Source organism: Pleurodeles waltl, chromosome 8, assembly GCF_031143425.1.
Source record: "Pleurodeles waltl isolate 20211129_DDA chromosome 8, aPleWal1.hap1.20221129, whole genome shotgun sequence".
Taxonomy (NCBI): domain Eukaryota; kingdom Metazoa; phylum Chordata; class Amphibia; order Caudata; family Salamandridae; genus Pleurodeles; species Pleurodeles waltl.
Window position 1 is genome coordinate 466,326,176 of NC_090447.1, and position 16,403 is coordinate 466,342,578.

A 16,403-nucleotide genomic window follows, 5' to 3' on the forward strand; every position below is an offset into this window, starting at 1 on the left:
TACCCACAATGGAACAACACCCCCCCACCACAATGCAACCCCACAGATCACTAAATGCAGTGTCAACCTCACAAAGGCACCCTGTAAGGCCACTAAAAGTTACCCCAGCACAAAATAGCCCAGTCCTGTTCACCTCAAGCGTTCATGCAGCTGTAACAGACATGTCTATGTACCCCAACAGGCACCACCACCCATGCAACCCTAACGGATGAGACAAGGAGTGCCAGTGCCCCCCTGTGAGACAGAGGCACCTCACAGGACACTGGTGAAGGATCCCTGGACACTGATGAGCAGGCAGGCCCCTCACACAGTCCTGGACTCTCACCATGCAGCAGTCCCACCCAGGAAACCACTGTCACCCCTACCACCCAGTCAAGACCAGCAGCCCAGGGCAAGCGCCCCCACACCAGTGTATCCAGGCCACAGACTGGTGGAACACAGGTACAGAGTCCACAGTCTCCCAGTCCCAACATGCAGGAAGGCGAGGGCCCCAGTACAAGTGGTGCTGCCAGACCTGTGCAGGGGACACAGGCGCAGGGGGCCAGGGCAAGAGCAATGGGTGTCAATGGGCCAGGGGGGGAGGCCACAGGATGGATGCAGCAGCCCAGGACGTGATATCGGAGGGATTGGGGGCCTACCAGCATACCCATGACAGGTTGGCACAGATTGTGTCTACCCTGGAGCACAGTCAGAGGATGCAGCAGGAACACCACCAACCGGCCATGGAGCAACGGAAACAGTACAACGCCACAATGGCCACTATAGCAGGAGCACTGCTGCAGCTGGTCCAAAACCAGTCTGACACCCACAAAGGACAAGAGGCCCCCACTACAGCACCGGACACCCCCCATGAGAATACACCATCAGCAGAAACATCCCAGGAAATACCCTCACAGGATACCCAAGGGTCTACCATGTCATCCCCTGAAGATCAACAACAGGCGTCCAAACGGGCTCTCAGGCCAAGATATGGCACTGGAACCCCAGCAAAGAACAAGGACACCTTCAAGAAGTAACTCAGCAACAATCTGCACAGCAATCATCCCACTCAATCAGCCACCACACATTGCTAAGAGGCAACATGAACTAATGTAAGAAAAGATGGACCCATCATTAGTACCAACAAGGCTGCCACCATGTTGATCTTGAGGACACCCACCCCTTACGACTTGCCATCACTGTAAATAGCACTATTCACTCACTTCTACCAATTAAACACATATCACACCTGTAACACTGTCCCCTGTGTTAAATTGTGAGCAAAGTGAAGTATGGCTGCAACTGGCTGATATTTACTTTATTGTCAAATCTGCATGAAGGGAGTCCTGTGTGCCTAAATGTTGGCAATAAGTAAATGCAGAAAATTTCAATCTGTACCATGCAGAAGTGGACCATGTTTCACCTTTCATTATCAACTCCTCCTATATGACTGAGCACACTGCCAGTATGTGTCACAAACCCCAATGTCAGGCCCAAGCCCACACAGTTACTGGAAGTAGAGTTGTATCAGTTGGGTCCTGGAATTGACATCTTCCCCTTCCTCACCATCACCATCACTCTCCTCACCTCTCTGAGGTAGCTGGTCAGGACATACATCACCCTCCACCTTCAAGAGGGGGATAGAATGTCTCTCTGCCACGCTGTGCAGCATGTAGCAGGCCACCACTATTCTACACCCCTTTTCTGGCCCATAGGCCAGGGAACCCCAAGAGATATGTAGACAACGAAATTCAGACTTCAGGAGACCTATAGTTCGCTCTATCATCCTCCTAGTACGTCCATGGGCCTCATTGTAATTCCTCTCTACACCCGTCCTGGGATTCCTCACTGGTGTCAGGAGCCAAAGCAAGTTTGGAAAGCCAGACTCACCTAGAAAAAGGTGCAATACAGAGTCGTCATTGTTATACCCCTCAGTCAGACAGCCTGGCTGTTTGCTATGTGTCAGTTAGTGACAGGCACACTTACTATGATTCACCCTCTGTCCTCTTGGAGTTGTTCCATCCGGTGTGGCACACTACTGTTCCTCAACACAAAGGAATCATGGACTGAACCTGGGAACATGGCATTTACATGTGCAATGTACTGGTCTGCAGTACATACCGATTGGATGTTCGTGGAGTGAAAGTTCTTTCTGTTTCTGTACACCTGTTCACTCACTCTTGGGAGGATGATCAGTGTGTGGGTGCCATTGATCTCGTCTATAACATGGGGTATGTTGGCAGAGGCATAGAATTCCGACTTGATGGCAGGGAGGTCAGTACTTTGGGGAAACCTCACATAGGACTGCAGGTGTCATACAAATGCATTTAGAAATCTTGTCAGTACCATGCTGAACATTGGCTGTGAAAATCCAGCACCCATGCCCATTGTCACTTGAAATGAGCCCATGGCCAGGAAATGGAGTGCGGAGAGCACCTGCACTTCAGTAGGGATGGCATGCTGATTACGATTTCCTAGAGTTAGTGCAGGATCCAGTAAAACACAAAATTCCTGAATTGTTGCACGTGTGAGTCAGTAATTGATTATGATCTGACGCTCCACCATGTTCCTCATATCCACAAGTGGTCTGTACACCGATGGTGCCCTTCTCGCCACAAGGGTCAGTACCTATCAGGGGTTTCAAAAAGGTGTGATGAAGACACATACATAGGCACACATTTAATAATTTGTGCACTGCATAGTTCATTGTAGTGACTCAATATTAACTGCTTCCTGACAGATCTACATCACAATGAGGGAACAGAGTATTTCATGTGTGGTATATTATGTAATGGACACATGCTTAGGTGCTTCATGTGGCTAGTAGGGCCTTCATTGTGCATATATTTATTTATAGATGCGTAGTTACTGCCAAAATGTCTGCCCACTGTAATCCAGGCCTTTCATTGTGGAAGTGACCTCATACTGACATCGGTTGACATCACAGCGTAAGGTGGTGTTTACCGCCGTTCGCACCGTCATTGGTTAACATGGATGCCAATGGGGAATCCTGGCGTATCATTATCGCCGCCGGCGGTGACGGTGCACACCGCCGCGGCACGTACGCAAGTTCATCATCGATTATGCACTTGACTCCCTGATCTCGTGCGGACAAGTACTCCACTGTGTGTACTGCTGTGGCCTACCTCTGGCAATGGATGTGGCTCATGTTGCAGGGGAAAGGGCCCCAGCCTTCACCCAGGGGGAACTGGAGAGGCTAGTGGAGGGGGTCCTGCCCCTGTACGCAAAACTGTATGGAGGGCCAGAGGTACAGGTGAGTCTGGGTTTGGGGGGCACTGTTTGGGTGTAATTAATGGTGTTGAATGGACATATGTGTGCACCTCTGAGCCTGCATAGGCCGTGGTGCATGGCATGCTGTGTGCGTATGGGCTGTAAGTCTGAGAGTACTGTCTGTCCCATAGTGGACAATTAGCCAGCTGTACCTATCTTGCAAGTGCCTGACCTCTTTGTTCCGTACCTGTGTCACCCTTTTAGGTCAGTGCCCACCAGAAGGGGGAACTTTGGCATGCCATCGCCAAGGAGATGCAGACCCTGGAGGTCTTCAACCAGTGGAGCACCCACTGCAGAAAGAGGTGGGAGAACCTGTGGGGCTGGGCGTGTAAGATCTGTGAAGCCCAGCTGGGGAAGACCTCCCAACGTGGAAGGGGTGCCTGTCGGACACTGACCCCCCCCTCATGTGACGTATCCTGGCGGTGGCGTACCCAGGCCTGGATGGGCGCTTGAAGGCTGCACAGCAGTCACATGGGGGTGAGTATTCATTTCACAAACTTGTGTGGAAGGATGTCTGTGTGTGCATTAGCGTTCATGCTGCTTAGAGGCAGGGACTCCGACTGGTGTCCATCTACTTTATGGTCCCCAAAGGGTGTAGGGGTGTCTTTGTCAGGTCTTCCACACATCGCCTCCTCAGGTAGCCAGGGGGATGGGTGTAGAGCAGTATTCTGGTCACTAGTCAGGTGCATGGCCATGGGCATAGTAAATGGTGCTGTCTGTTGGGTGTGTCTTCTGGGTGGGTGTATGTCTGGCCATTATGTACCTCCATTCAGCTATTTACAATTGTCTCTCCTGTTTTGTCTCCCCATCCCTGTTCTCTTGTGTTGGTTTGGTACAGCAGCAACATCTGGCGAGGGAGCCGAGGCACCGGCAAGTGGGGAAGCATTGGCCCACGGATCCTTGGAGGCAGAGACATCCGACTCCCAGGGGACCAGTGGGTGGGAGGGCGAGGGGAGTTCCACGGGGGAGGCAACTACCACAGGAGGTAGCGACTCCGAGACCACCTCCGATGGGGGCTCCCTGGCAGTGGCGGACCCTAGTGGCCACACCACTACAGTGACCTCTTCCTCTACCCCCCATTCCATCACCACCCTCCCTTCTGCTCCCCACCGAGTTTCCCGTGCCCGCTCACCCAGAACGGTGGGCGTCTCCTTTGCCCCAGCCACCTCCTCCTCTGCCCCAGTCAGCCCTGCTGCCCTCACAGAGAAGGCTGTTGACCTCCTGAGAACCAGCTCTGTAGGGCAGACAACCATTTTCAATGCCATCCAGGGGCTAGCATCAGAAGGTGCAGCAGACAAATGCCTATCTGGAAGGCATTCACGGTGCCGTGTCTGCTCTATAGAAATCTTTTCAGGCTCTGGCCTCCTCTTGGACGGCAGCCAGTTTCCCTGGCCATTCCATCCCCCCTCCAACCTCCTCTACTCCTTCCAGCACTTGACTCCCTTCACCCGTCCAAGGCACACATTCAGACACGCAGTCAAGCACATCAGCACACAAGAAGCACACTTCCAAACACAAGCACCACACCTCCCACCACAAGCATTCACACAGCCAACATACACATACCAACACACAACAACATCCACTTCCCCCAATGTGCCCATCTCTTCCGTCTACCTGTCTGTCCCCTCTACATCCACACCCTCATGCACTGCACCTTCAGTCACTGTTGCTGCTCCTCTTGCTGCACTCCCCACAATAGCAGACATCCATATATGCACCCCATGTACCACACCTGCACTCACCACAACTACTGTAGTTGACACATGCAGCACACTCACCAGACTTGCATACACCCACACAACATATATCCACACCAGCTGCCTGTCTTCTCCCACTGTCCACCCCCTCCTCTAAAAACAAGACACCCACCCATCACACATCCACCATCCCACAGCATACTGTCCAGTCACCTGCACCCACTACACGCACACCTACACCACATACATCCACTGCCTCTGGCTCCACTCCCACACCCTCATCCAGGACCACCCCAATTGCTCCAAAGAAACGTTTCCTCTCCCGTGCTGACCTATTCCGGTCGGCGGTCTCTGTCGTGGAGTTATATGGCAAGGAGCAGGGCTGGCATAATCTACAGCTCTCAATCCATGTCTGCTTTGGTGCGTTGTGTGGGCCTCCGGTGAGTGTTTCATTTCCACCTGGCTTTGCGTGGCGGTGGTTCCCGCCCCTGAACTGGCGGCGGACTGGTGGTTCATTATTTGATGGGCGGATTGGCCCTTTCCATCTGCCTGTGGGTGGAGTCTGCGTCGTCGCTGGTGGTGGGTGGTGTTCGGGATGCCTGTCTTTCATTTGGTTCATTATTTGGCGGTTCAGCCCGCTCTTCTGTTGGAGGTTTTTACAGCCGCCGCCGCAGAACGGGCCGCCGTGTTCATAATGAAGGCCTATGTCTCTCCATGCCTAAAGCCAAAAAGGAATGTGTCCTTGTGTGATGTAACTGGTGATCATGTAAATCACTCCAATACTTTTGGGTCAAGTCTGCACTATATAAAACTACAACAACAACAAAAAAAAAAATTAAGTACCTTGTGCGCTTCTTTCTTTGGGCTACATTTGGGCGATATTTGTTCTACATTTGGAGACTCTTTTCTCTGGTGGCCATCTTGGGAGATTATTTGTTAATAAACTCCCTAATCTTCTCATTGACTGCAGTATCCTCAGTAGAATATGCTTTCAGTTTTCCACTTCAATTCCATCAAGAGGGCGATCAGAGGTGCCACACTTTTGGCATAAATTCAGAATATTAGCACTCTAGTTGCTGATTAGAACACTGTAGTAAACTGCTGATTACCAGGGAGTTAACTGGCAGCCTGTTGCTGGTGTTGATGAAAGTCTAGATGTTAGAATGTTTTAATGAGAAAGAAGAGGAAAATATTTGAGAACTCACTTAAAACATGTCCTAATTTTTCTTTCTACAGCCCTAACCATACTTTCTATGACAAAACGAAAGACCTCATTTTGTTTCTTTCTAAATTAAATGTTTTACATTTTACCAGTTTGATTCAATCAAGATGGATTCAGTTATGCCACACTTTAGTCATAAGTAAAACTGTTAGTGTTTTAGTTCTTTAGAACAACCAGGCAGGCTGCAGTAGAACATAAGGGAATCAACTGACAGGCTACTCCTGTTGGAAGTACATGTTTTACTGAGAATTTCAGACTTCATTCTCATCTGGCTGAGAAAGATAGTGTGAATTTACAGAAAATATGCTCATTTTAGCTTCTACAGCACCTGCCATAACCTCTATGGGGAAAATCATTAGAAAACAGTTTTCTGTCAATCATGATTCATGAAAACCTAGCAGTAGGCTTTTGCACAGAGTAAAAATCACCTTAGCAACAAATGTTTTATATTGTAACTAACATCAGTTATCACCTTTATATGTTCTCCTTTTTGTGACCCTCAAAACCTGCCAATCAGTACAATGCATTTTAATGGGGTGCTATCATGTATGTTGGTCCGAAGATGGCTGTTATCACTTTCTGGTTGAAGTGCTGACAGCCAGTCAGATTTCACTATGAAACTGTGTTTGGCTCCACCAAGATAAACTGATTTGAATTTACTTTAATATCTCAAAAACTACTGAACAGCACCAAATAACAAACAGTGTGTTTTCTAGACAAAGAGAGACCTTTCTGCCAAATTTGGTGTATTTCTGTTGAGTGAGATTTTGGACATGACTGCAGCCTGAACCAATCTCTTCAGGAATTAACATGGAAAATGCACTTTTTTGACCACCCCCTTTCTCTCGGCCCCAGCTTGATAGATTGCCCTGAAACTCTCCATGCACAACAAGACCAGACAACACTGCTTTTGGAAAAATTTATAAAGATTCATGAAACAGCACCAAAGTTATAGCCAAGTCAAAAAAAGTTCATACGCAAAAAGGAGACCACCAGTAGGAGATATATATATATATATATATATAATCAGAAATTGTCTTTCTTACTGATATAAAAAGGAACAGCCAGCACTCCAGACGGTGCACTCAAAATCATTTATTTCCACACGGCTAACACGTTTCTACCATTACGGTCTTCCTCCTAGCCGGAAATTTATTACAAACCGCAATTCTGTTAGAAACCCTATCCAACCATTTCATAAACCTACAAGGAAAACTACCACTCTTCCAAGTCACATTAACACTCAGAAAATTAAATTACCCACCACAATATATTATAAATTTTACAAAAACACAAATAGCTATTTTTTCATACAATTAGAAAGTGAAATTTATTTTTAAATAATAAATTACTTTTATGTCAATATAATCAGTTATATACTGCCTAGTGGAACTTTTGACACTTCCAGTTTATATTTTTTACTTGGAAAAAATAAAATAGCTACCGTAATGTACGATATATTTTTAACCATTAATATTAAAAATTTATTCTCAATAATGGACCACTTTCGTATCACATTTAATTGAAAATCTTACTCATCAGATACAGCATACAAGTGTCCTGTTGTGTCTTTGTATTCTTTTCTTTATGATTAGTGTAATCAGGGTCTCATCAAAGATGACAAATTACAATTTCTAACAACTAAGAAACCGGTGGCACCAGGTTTTTATATGCTACCAAAAATTCATAAAGATGCTGCTTCTGTCCCGTGGAGCTGTGACGCTCCGCGCAGGAGTCTTGGAAGATCCACGTCCCTATATATATAAATGTTTTCCGCTAATTACTTGAAAACCACTGAAAACATTTACACCAAGTCACAAAAAGGTCGCTCCTTTGATCAGGCCCTAGATTCCTGCCAAATTTGGTGTAATTCCGTCCAGTGGTTCAGGCGCTATCGCGCTTCAAAATCCCTATGGAAAAATGAATGGGGAAAAACCTTTTTGGCTCTCCCCCTCAGTTTATCTCGGCCCCCGCTTGACGGCTCACCCCAACACTTTCCAGACAGCAACTGACATGAGCCTCACATTTTTTGGGAAAATTGTATGAAGATTCATCAACCGGCGCCAAAGATATAGGCAAGTAAACAAAACACTATTACTATAGAAACTAGGCCCTAACTATAACTACCTAGTGTTGACTGCCACTGTGTTTTTTAAAATATATGTGCGTGTACACACACACACACACACACACACACACACACACACACGCGTGGTGAGAACTTTAATCAGAAAGTATGCTTTTATATGTGATATTAATCTGTTTGTCAATTTTTGAGAAATTCCCACTTAAAGAGGTGGTGATCTGCTCGAAGGGAAAAAAATGTAGGTAATCTGAATGGTTGGTCCCACAAGAGTTCCACAATACCAACAATTTCAAAACATATGGTCCTCTGATCACCCGAGGGAGCTTTTTCTTTGCTTAGCCTTTTTGGTGCCACTGGGCGTACCCAGCGATCTGATTGACAGGCCACAGCCCTGAGAAAAACGTTACTGCCATTACCTTTTTTCTGAAAATGTTTAGAAAATAAGGTATAAGGGGGAAAGGTAATGCCACCTTAACCCCCAACCCCCAGGAACTTGTAGGGTGGGAGCCCAGGGGCCCAAAATGTGTAAAACAAAAAAAAAAAAAAAATTACAAAGATGACATTATTGATGTCATCACTGATGACAACTCAAATGCTTTATTGTTACATAAAACACATTTTGAAATGTGGCATGTTATCTCCAACGACAAAACACATTTCCTATCTCTTATAATCCTCTCCAGTAGCACTTGATGGTAATTTAGGCCTGAAAGGTAGCCATTAAGTATCTTTCTCTCTCTACGTATGAATATATTTGTCTTTTTAGGACAATGAACAATTGTGTCAAACAAGCAATGCATGCACCTTAGAAAATGGTCCATCTTATTTGAAAACCTACTTGCAAGTATAGTAGAACAGTATTTCTAGGACTAATGCCTATTGTAACACAACTAAACCTCTCCTAGTAAAAGATGGCACTAGATTACATTATTATTTGAAGATGTATAGGAATGAATGTCACAATATTTGATGTTATGTAGGGTCAGAACCTAGATGCACTCACATCTTGAAGGTTGAGATTTCAGGAAATTAGTTGGTTGTGCTTTGAAGTTAGTGCTTTCCCCCTGAGCTGGCCACTTATTGAGAAAGATACTTAGCATACTTTGGGCCCTAAAGTATCCTTTTGGGGTCTGAGGTAGTGAATTTCATTTAATGTGTCTGTCCTGCCTCAGTGAAAGACATTTTAAAGTGGTTAGGATTGTGAAAGTTCAATCAAACTTTCTTTCGCTAGTGGTCAGTCTCATCCTCACAGTGTTGCTGCATAAATTTGTACCATTGCTTAGAGCAATCTCTCCACACCACAGTGATACTACATTTCAGTATAGCATTAGGTAAAGGAGTAGTCTTCTATCCTCAGAGTACTACTGTCTAATAGTGTACCATCACAAGAAGCAATATACCTACATCCTCACACTATAACAGCACAATATTCTACCCTTACTGTCTTCACCAAGCAATATATATCCATCACTACAACGTTAACAGAAATCTGTGTATAATCACACCCTATAACATCCCTACATTTGTGTAAGGTTCCATAGTATTACACCTTCACAATTCTTTCTCTCCTCTACATTATACTTTTATGTGAGTTTACCTATATTCCCTTTAGTATAACTGCAGTCATTCATCTTCTGTGTTGGAAGTATAGCAGAATTGCAGCTTTCATCTCCATTGCATTCGTCTGTGAGGACATCTTTTGGTTAGGTAGTGCAACTTCAGTGAGATGTATTCTCATTTGAGGATATCTGGTGGGTGGCTCTGAGGTAAAATTGCAGCTTCCTGGTCCCAGTTTAGATGCCAACAACAATCTAATGGCACCCAGTGGAAAAGGAGGACTGGCCTTTTACATCTTTGGGTTATTAGGGTTGTGCAGATAGTCGTGTCTCCTAGTTGGCTGATGACAAAATCAAGTTAATTCCTGTTGCAATGCAAAACAAAAAAATGCTAGAAATGCATGAATGAACTGAAGAATTAAACATGTACTGACAGTCTTCTTTTCAGATATAAAAATTCCTTATGCATTCCACAAAAAGTAGAAGACAAATCTAGGCTGGTAGATGTGAGAAAAAAAAATGATAATGTGGGATGCTCCAAAATGTGTTTATCACCATCTCAAGCCAACAGTGAAAGAATGATGACCAGAAGCTCCTTATATATGCATGGAAAATATATTTAAGACACTCTATTGGCCAAAGTGATGCAGTCACCATTGCACACCAAACCCACTACTGGGGCAAGCACCATTACATGTGATACCTAAAAATATACACCATTGTCATATTAAATGTATAATAATTCGATATTGCCATGTAAGACAGTCCAGGTCAAGCATACTGGCTTTGAAAATGCTTAATAATGTTGCTGTTATAAAGTGCTTTTGTCAATGTTACATTGTGAATGCCTACCGTTTGAGTGCTTAATTGTGTGATAATGTCTTATTGTCTCCATCATAAATGCAGTGGTAAATTGCATGGGCCAACTAGTTTTTTGTGTGTTTTTACACCACTTTTGTTTTACATTTGATATTTGTATTGTATGTTTATGGCCACATTTTCTTGTGGCATGTGCTTGCAATATACAAATATACATTAAAAAAACAAAACAAAACTTACCTTTACACCAAAACACCAGCCTGGTCTCTTGGTTTTGCCAGTGCTTGCTTTGGTGACAAAATTGACCCATTTCACAAATCTGGAATACATTTGACACACAATTATGCATTCAGCTACATTTTGATACATCAGGTTAAGACCAGATCTATCCAATGGAAATAACAGGTTATATGTGGAAAAGGTACAGGAAACAAAAATGTTTGCTCACTCCTACTGTGAAAACCACTGAATGGAATTACAACACACTTTACATTAATTGTATGGTGCCGAACTTTGGGGACACAAGGCCACAAAACCCCTAGAATTAGTATAGAATAGGTTCTTGAGGCACGTTCTGAGCCTATCTGTTAGCAGTCCCTTGGTCCTGTTAAGGCTAGATCAGCCACTAATTTACTGGAGAAAACTGTGAGCTACCATGTAACTACTTCGTTACCCTTGAGGTCTGGTAGAGTTACTTAGTCTCCCAGGTGCTGGTAATCTTAACTGGATTAAATATGTTGAAGAGGTACTGCTCAGCATGGGGTTCAACTCTGGGCGGGACTGGTTTACTAACCAGCAAATCGGAGCTCAAGAGGTGCTTCCGGAACCTTAAATTTGGTATGCTTAAGTCCAGCTTGGCCCCGGGTTCACTGACTAATTCCTTTTTAAGGGTAAAGGAGTTATACAGAACTGAACAGTTCTTAGATTAAGTTGAACCAAATTTGGCTAGGAAACTTTATGTTCAGTTTAGGCATGGGTCATTACCAATTTGAATAAATACCTTAAAATGGGTGAATTCAGACAGACTGGCTGAGACGGCTTGGCCATCCTGTGTTCACGATGGATAAACAGTGGGCCATGCCTGCCTTTTTTTTTTTGGGCCGGATTATAGTAGAGCCAGGGCAAAATGGATAATCCCATTTTGCAGGAACCTCTGAACCACACAGTGCTGGAGGCTTGCAGAATTTTACAATCTAGGTACTTATTTGCCACATGGCGATTGAGGAGGAAAATGGTTTTACTACTGGCTGCTTGAAAGGATAAATGGCATTTTAAGGCTGTTAGGAGTACCTCATATTTGAGAATGGTGCTAGACTTACACGCCAATTAACTTTCAACTCTAATGTTCTAGCTTGCTGACAACATTGGTGACTTGTATTCAAACTTATGGTTTTCCTATTAGATCTTTGAAAATCATTCTTTTCCTTTTAACTTGAACAATTTCTTCTTGTATTTATATGATGATCAAAAATATTTTACTGATTGTTCTTAACTCATTTTAATGGATTTATATAACATTTGTAGGCCACTTTTTTAGCTTTTGTATACAGTATTAGTAACATTGATTTTGTATTTATAATGTTTTTATTTGTATGCCCCTTTTATGGCACATGGCCGGAATAAAGAGTATTGACTGACATTAACTAGAAATATTTCTCAGAATGCAAACTGTAAGTCAGTGTAAATACAGTTGGTAGTTTTTGAGATATTTTGGGTTACAAAAATTAGTCTGCTGTACATCAAGGGTTCAACTTACTGATTTCTTGAGCTTTTAATATCTGGGTTGGGACCTGCAAAGGATCATAGGATAATATAGTTGAAATATTAAGAATCTGGTTGGATAATGAAACATTCATTCCCCTTTTTTCAGTGTGGGATTTGCTGATAGTCCGATTCTGATTGGCTCATCTAAACTGAAAATGTGTGTTGCTTCTATGCCTGTGTAATTCAGGGGGTTTGAGAATATGTTGTGTTATAATAAAACAAAATGCAAGGAAAGATAAAGGGGTCTAAGATGTGTTCCCTGACCCCCTGAGAGAATGTAGGGGTGCCCTTTAGGGCAGGATACTGTCTCTCCAGAAACATTTTCACCAGATAATTTGTGGCTCCAATAGTTTAAATACTGTTCCTTGAATCTTCATTTAGTAAGCTTTAGGTGTTGAATCCTGTTGGATTCATAGAGTGGAAGGGGCCAGCTGAAACTGTTGATCCAGGGTGCCAATTTGGATTCTCAGACTTGAAAAAAGATAAGGCAAAAAAAGAAAACCCACTGTGAAGTGTTTTGTGGACACCAGGCCCTTCGTTAATGCTCTACTATGCAGACTGAAAGAGTGCACATTGGTGTTATGTTCACTTGGTAACTGAAGACGAGGGCTGGTCTAAACCATGTACTCTATCTGAAGTAGCAGATGTGGGTGTTGGCATTAGTATAGTTGCTTGTACATGATGCAGAGTTTCATGAGATGTCAGTGAATGCTATGTTGAAGATACAGAAATGGGAGATGAGGTTGTGCTTACATATTTCTTCTTTTGAATTTGATAGTAAGATCGATAGTTTTATTGAAAGTTGTAAATTCTTCCTGTGTTTTACTTGTATGCCATCCTATAAATGACCAATATCTCACTTTTGTATAAATTACTTGTGTTTAAATATACCTTACACTTATCTCCCCCACACAATGATTTAACAGTTGGAAGTAGTAAGTATGAGGTTCTCTGTGTAGCCTTTGAAGCGGTCAGTACACTTGTAAATGAATAGTGTTTACCATTTACAGATCTTGCACATAACCGTGTGTCTTAAGTTTGTAACTGGTTGATGGCCCTTCAGTGGATTATTTGTTAAGAGTTTTAGCTAAGACCACATGAACATCATTGTATGGTAAATTGGTATATTGTAACACCAGTCTCAGCCAGGAAGGTGTCACTAGTAAACCAATAGCTTTGATTTAATGTATCAATAATTTCACATGGACCACATTTCACGCATTGGCCATGTAGCCACATCTGGTGCTTTTAAATGCAGTTTGGTGCTTCCCAGATTGTTGGCACCCGTGTTAGCTCCGTAGTGTTGCCTCTCTGTAGAAGCAGCTATAGTTAACAGATATATGCCCTCAAAAAATGATAAGTGCACAAACAAATAACAGTCTAATGTTAAGTACTATTTTTGCAACACACTTGCAAAATCTGCTTTTTTTGGGGGGCGATAATCTTCATGTGTTTACCTTTTCATTACAAACACTGTCTTGCAAGTTAAAAATCATGATTTGGGAGGTATTGTTTTAGATATGTTTCTTTTTTAACAGAGTTGCTGCTCTAATAACAATGTTGCCTTGTCCTTTACCAACAGCTCCAGACTTGGTGGTGCCTTTGATCGCAAGCTTTGTTGCATTGGCCTTTGTCATTGTTATCGCTGTGGCAACATACAGAGTGTTCAAGATCGACATTGTACTTTGTTACCGACAGTCCCTTTATCCTATCATGAATAAGAAAGGTATGTTGGAAGGATCATTCAGTACATGTTTTAAATGATTTAGTTAATTTGCAGCTTACAACTGTTGCCCCAAAAGTTATAGGTTTTTGTTTCTTCTTTTCAGTCTTTAACTTTTTTATTTTTTTTAACACCATTAGGAATGACATTTTCTAAAAAGAAAACAAAAACTGTGTTGAAAGCTTTTAAATACTACTTAAGAACCCTTGTGACTGGATCCAACACTGATTAAACTAAATGCCCAGGATGGTTAAACTGGGATTGAAGGGTTCAATAACAAATGGCTGACATGAAGTTTAAGGAAAGTCTGGTAGATACAGGAAGAAACATACTACCATTTGCATAATGTTAGAATGTGTTTTATATAATGTACCATGTTTTCATGGTAAATGTTCTTTTTGGTAAAAGTTTGATAATCTGTTTGATCTCTTCACCCATTATTTTTAGCCCGTACATGAAGCTGCAATTGCTACTGGTATTCGAATATGGTAATCACATTTGTGTCTGGCAGTTCTGTTGATTAAGTGTATACATATACGCTACCTAAAGAGTAGCCTCATGGCAGTCAACCCTGTTTCTGAAGCAAAACCTTATCAAAAGCAAATTCACACTATTTATGCTATCATATAAATATAGTAGCAGAATTATCTCCTTTAGACCTGATGTGCTTTGAGAAATATAACTGGGTGGCAATTTAAGGAATGAACTTTGCTTTAAAAAAACATATGTGGCTAAAATCTTTCTACCGAACTAGGTGCCGGAGGTTCTATACTTGTCACTAAAAGTGGTCTCATCTCAGGCATTTACTTTTTACAACCCGTCTTGATTTTGTTGCAATTTGGGACCCTCTGTATTGGTCATAAACACAAGCATTATGGCCAGCAAAGAGCAGCAGACCAACATCCTTGTGTTTGCATTACCCAATGCAAAAGTAATTTTTTTCTTTTTTTTTCTTTTTGAGGTCGAGTCTGCATGAGCATGTGCTACCACATGCACTCTCACTTGCAAGCCTGTTGTTTTCAATGACGCTCTTTGATCTTGCACTCTGCATACCTTTTGTTGACTCCAGTGTCACTCTTCTTTGCTGCCTACTAATTGGTCAGCACAGTCGATACGTCACTTGTGTTCCTATCTGTGGAGCATGGACCAAGCATAGATAAATTCCAGTTGATTCGTGCCCGTCTGCTGCAATGCAGGTACTATTTCTTCTTTCCTGTGTCCCCTGCACTTGTATATATTTTGCTTTCACGCTGTAGCAATTTTTTTCTCAGATCCATTTTTGATAATTCTCAGGGACAGCTAGCTGGATTTTAACAGTGCAGCCTGTCCGAGGGCATTGGAATGCTTTCCATGATCACCAGTTTTTTTTTGTTTTACAAAAGAGCAGATTAATTTATTTATTTTGGTGTTGATGCTTTCAAACCTTCCCATCCTCCTATGGTTTTCAATCCCTCCACCCCCCCCATCTTGTCGCTACTTTCAATTCCCCTCATCCTCCAGTGGTTGCTTTCAGTTCTCCACCTCCCTCCCATAGTTGCTTTCTATTCACTCCACAGCCCCTCATCCATGCTTTTAATTTCCAAAATCCCTTTTGTTACTTCTTACAGCCCCGCCACCTCCCCCCCCCCCCCCCCCAACCTCACCAGAAGGAAATTTTGGTTATTCTTTAATTTAATTTATTTTTTGCAGCTTTTTGTAGGGCAAATTAGATGTGAAGGCATTGGACTCCTTTACATGTGCTCAGGGTAAATTGCACACAGTCCCTCTCACCTGACGCTTCTAGCGAGGTTTCGGTGTAGATGCTTTTAAACCTTCCTCCTTCTCATTGCTGTTTTAAACCCTTCCACTGAGTCACTATTTTTAATTTGTCCCCCACTGTCCTGCTGTTTCTTTCAATTCACCTCCACCTTTCTGTCATTGCTTTTAATTCACAAAAACCCTTCCGTCGTTGCTTTCAGGCCTCCTACCATCCCCCAACCACAGCATCAGAAAAAATGATTTGCCAAACTTTTTTTATTTATCTATTTGTAGCTTTATATAATGGTAATTCAATATGATGGTATGAGACCACACTACATAAGCACCAGCTACGTTGCCTCTTACCCCTAAAAAGTGCCATGAAGTAGCCAGCTCTGACCGCTTTAGAACGCTTTTCTTTTTTTAACCATAGTTTTAGCCACCCTAAACATCCCCTGCTAGCCACTAACTTCAGAAACTGTCCCCCTGCACCCGTGCTAGCCACCCCACCAGATTTCCTTTGCCA

At 43.1% G+C, this 16,403-nt stretch overlaps 1 protein-coding gene across 4 annotated transcripts in view; it reads left to right on the top strand.

Moving 5' to 3' along the window:
• IL1R1 (interleukin 1 receptor type 1) overlaps window positions 1-16,403 on the top strand; it is a 257,715-nt gene that overhangs the window by 214,549 nt on the left and 26,763 nt on the right. For all 4 annotated transcript variants that reach the window (XM_069204428.1, XM_069204429.1, XM_069204431.1 and 1 more), the window contains exon 10: window positions 14,000-14,143. In XM_069204428.1, the coding sequence (XP_069060529.1) occupies window positions 14,000-14,143 (144 nt within the window). The remainder of the gene's footprint in view (window positions 1-13,999; window positions 14,144-16,403) is intronic.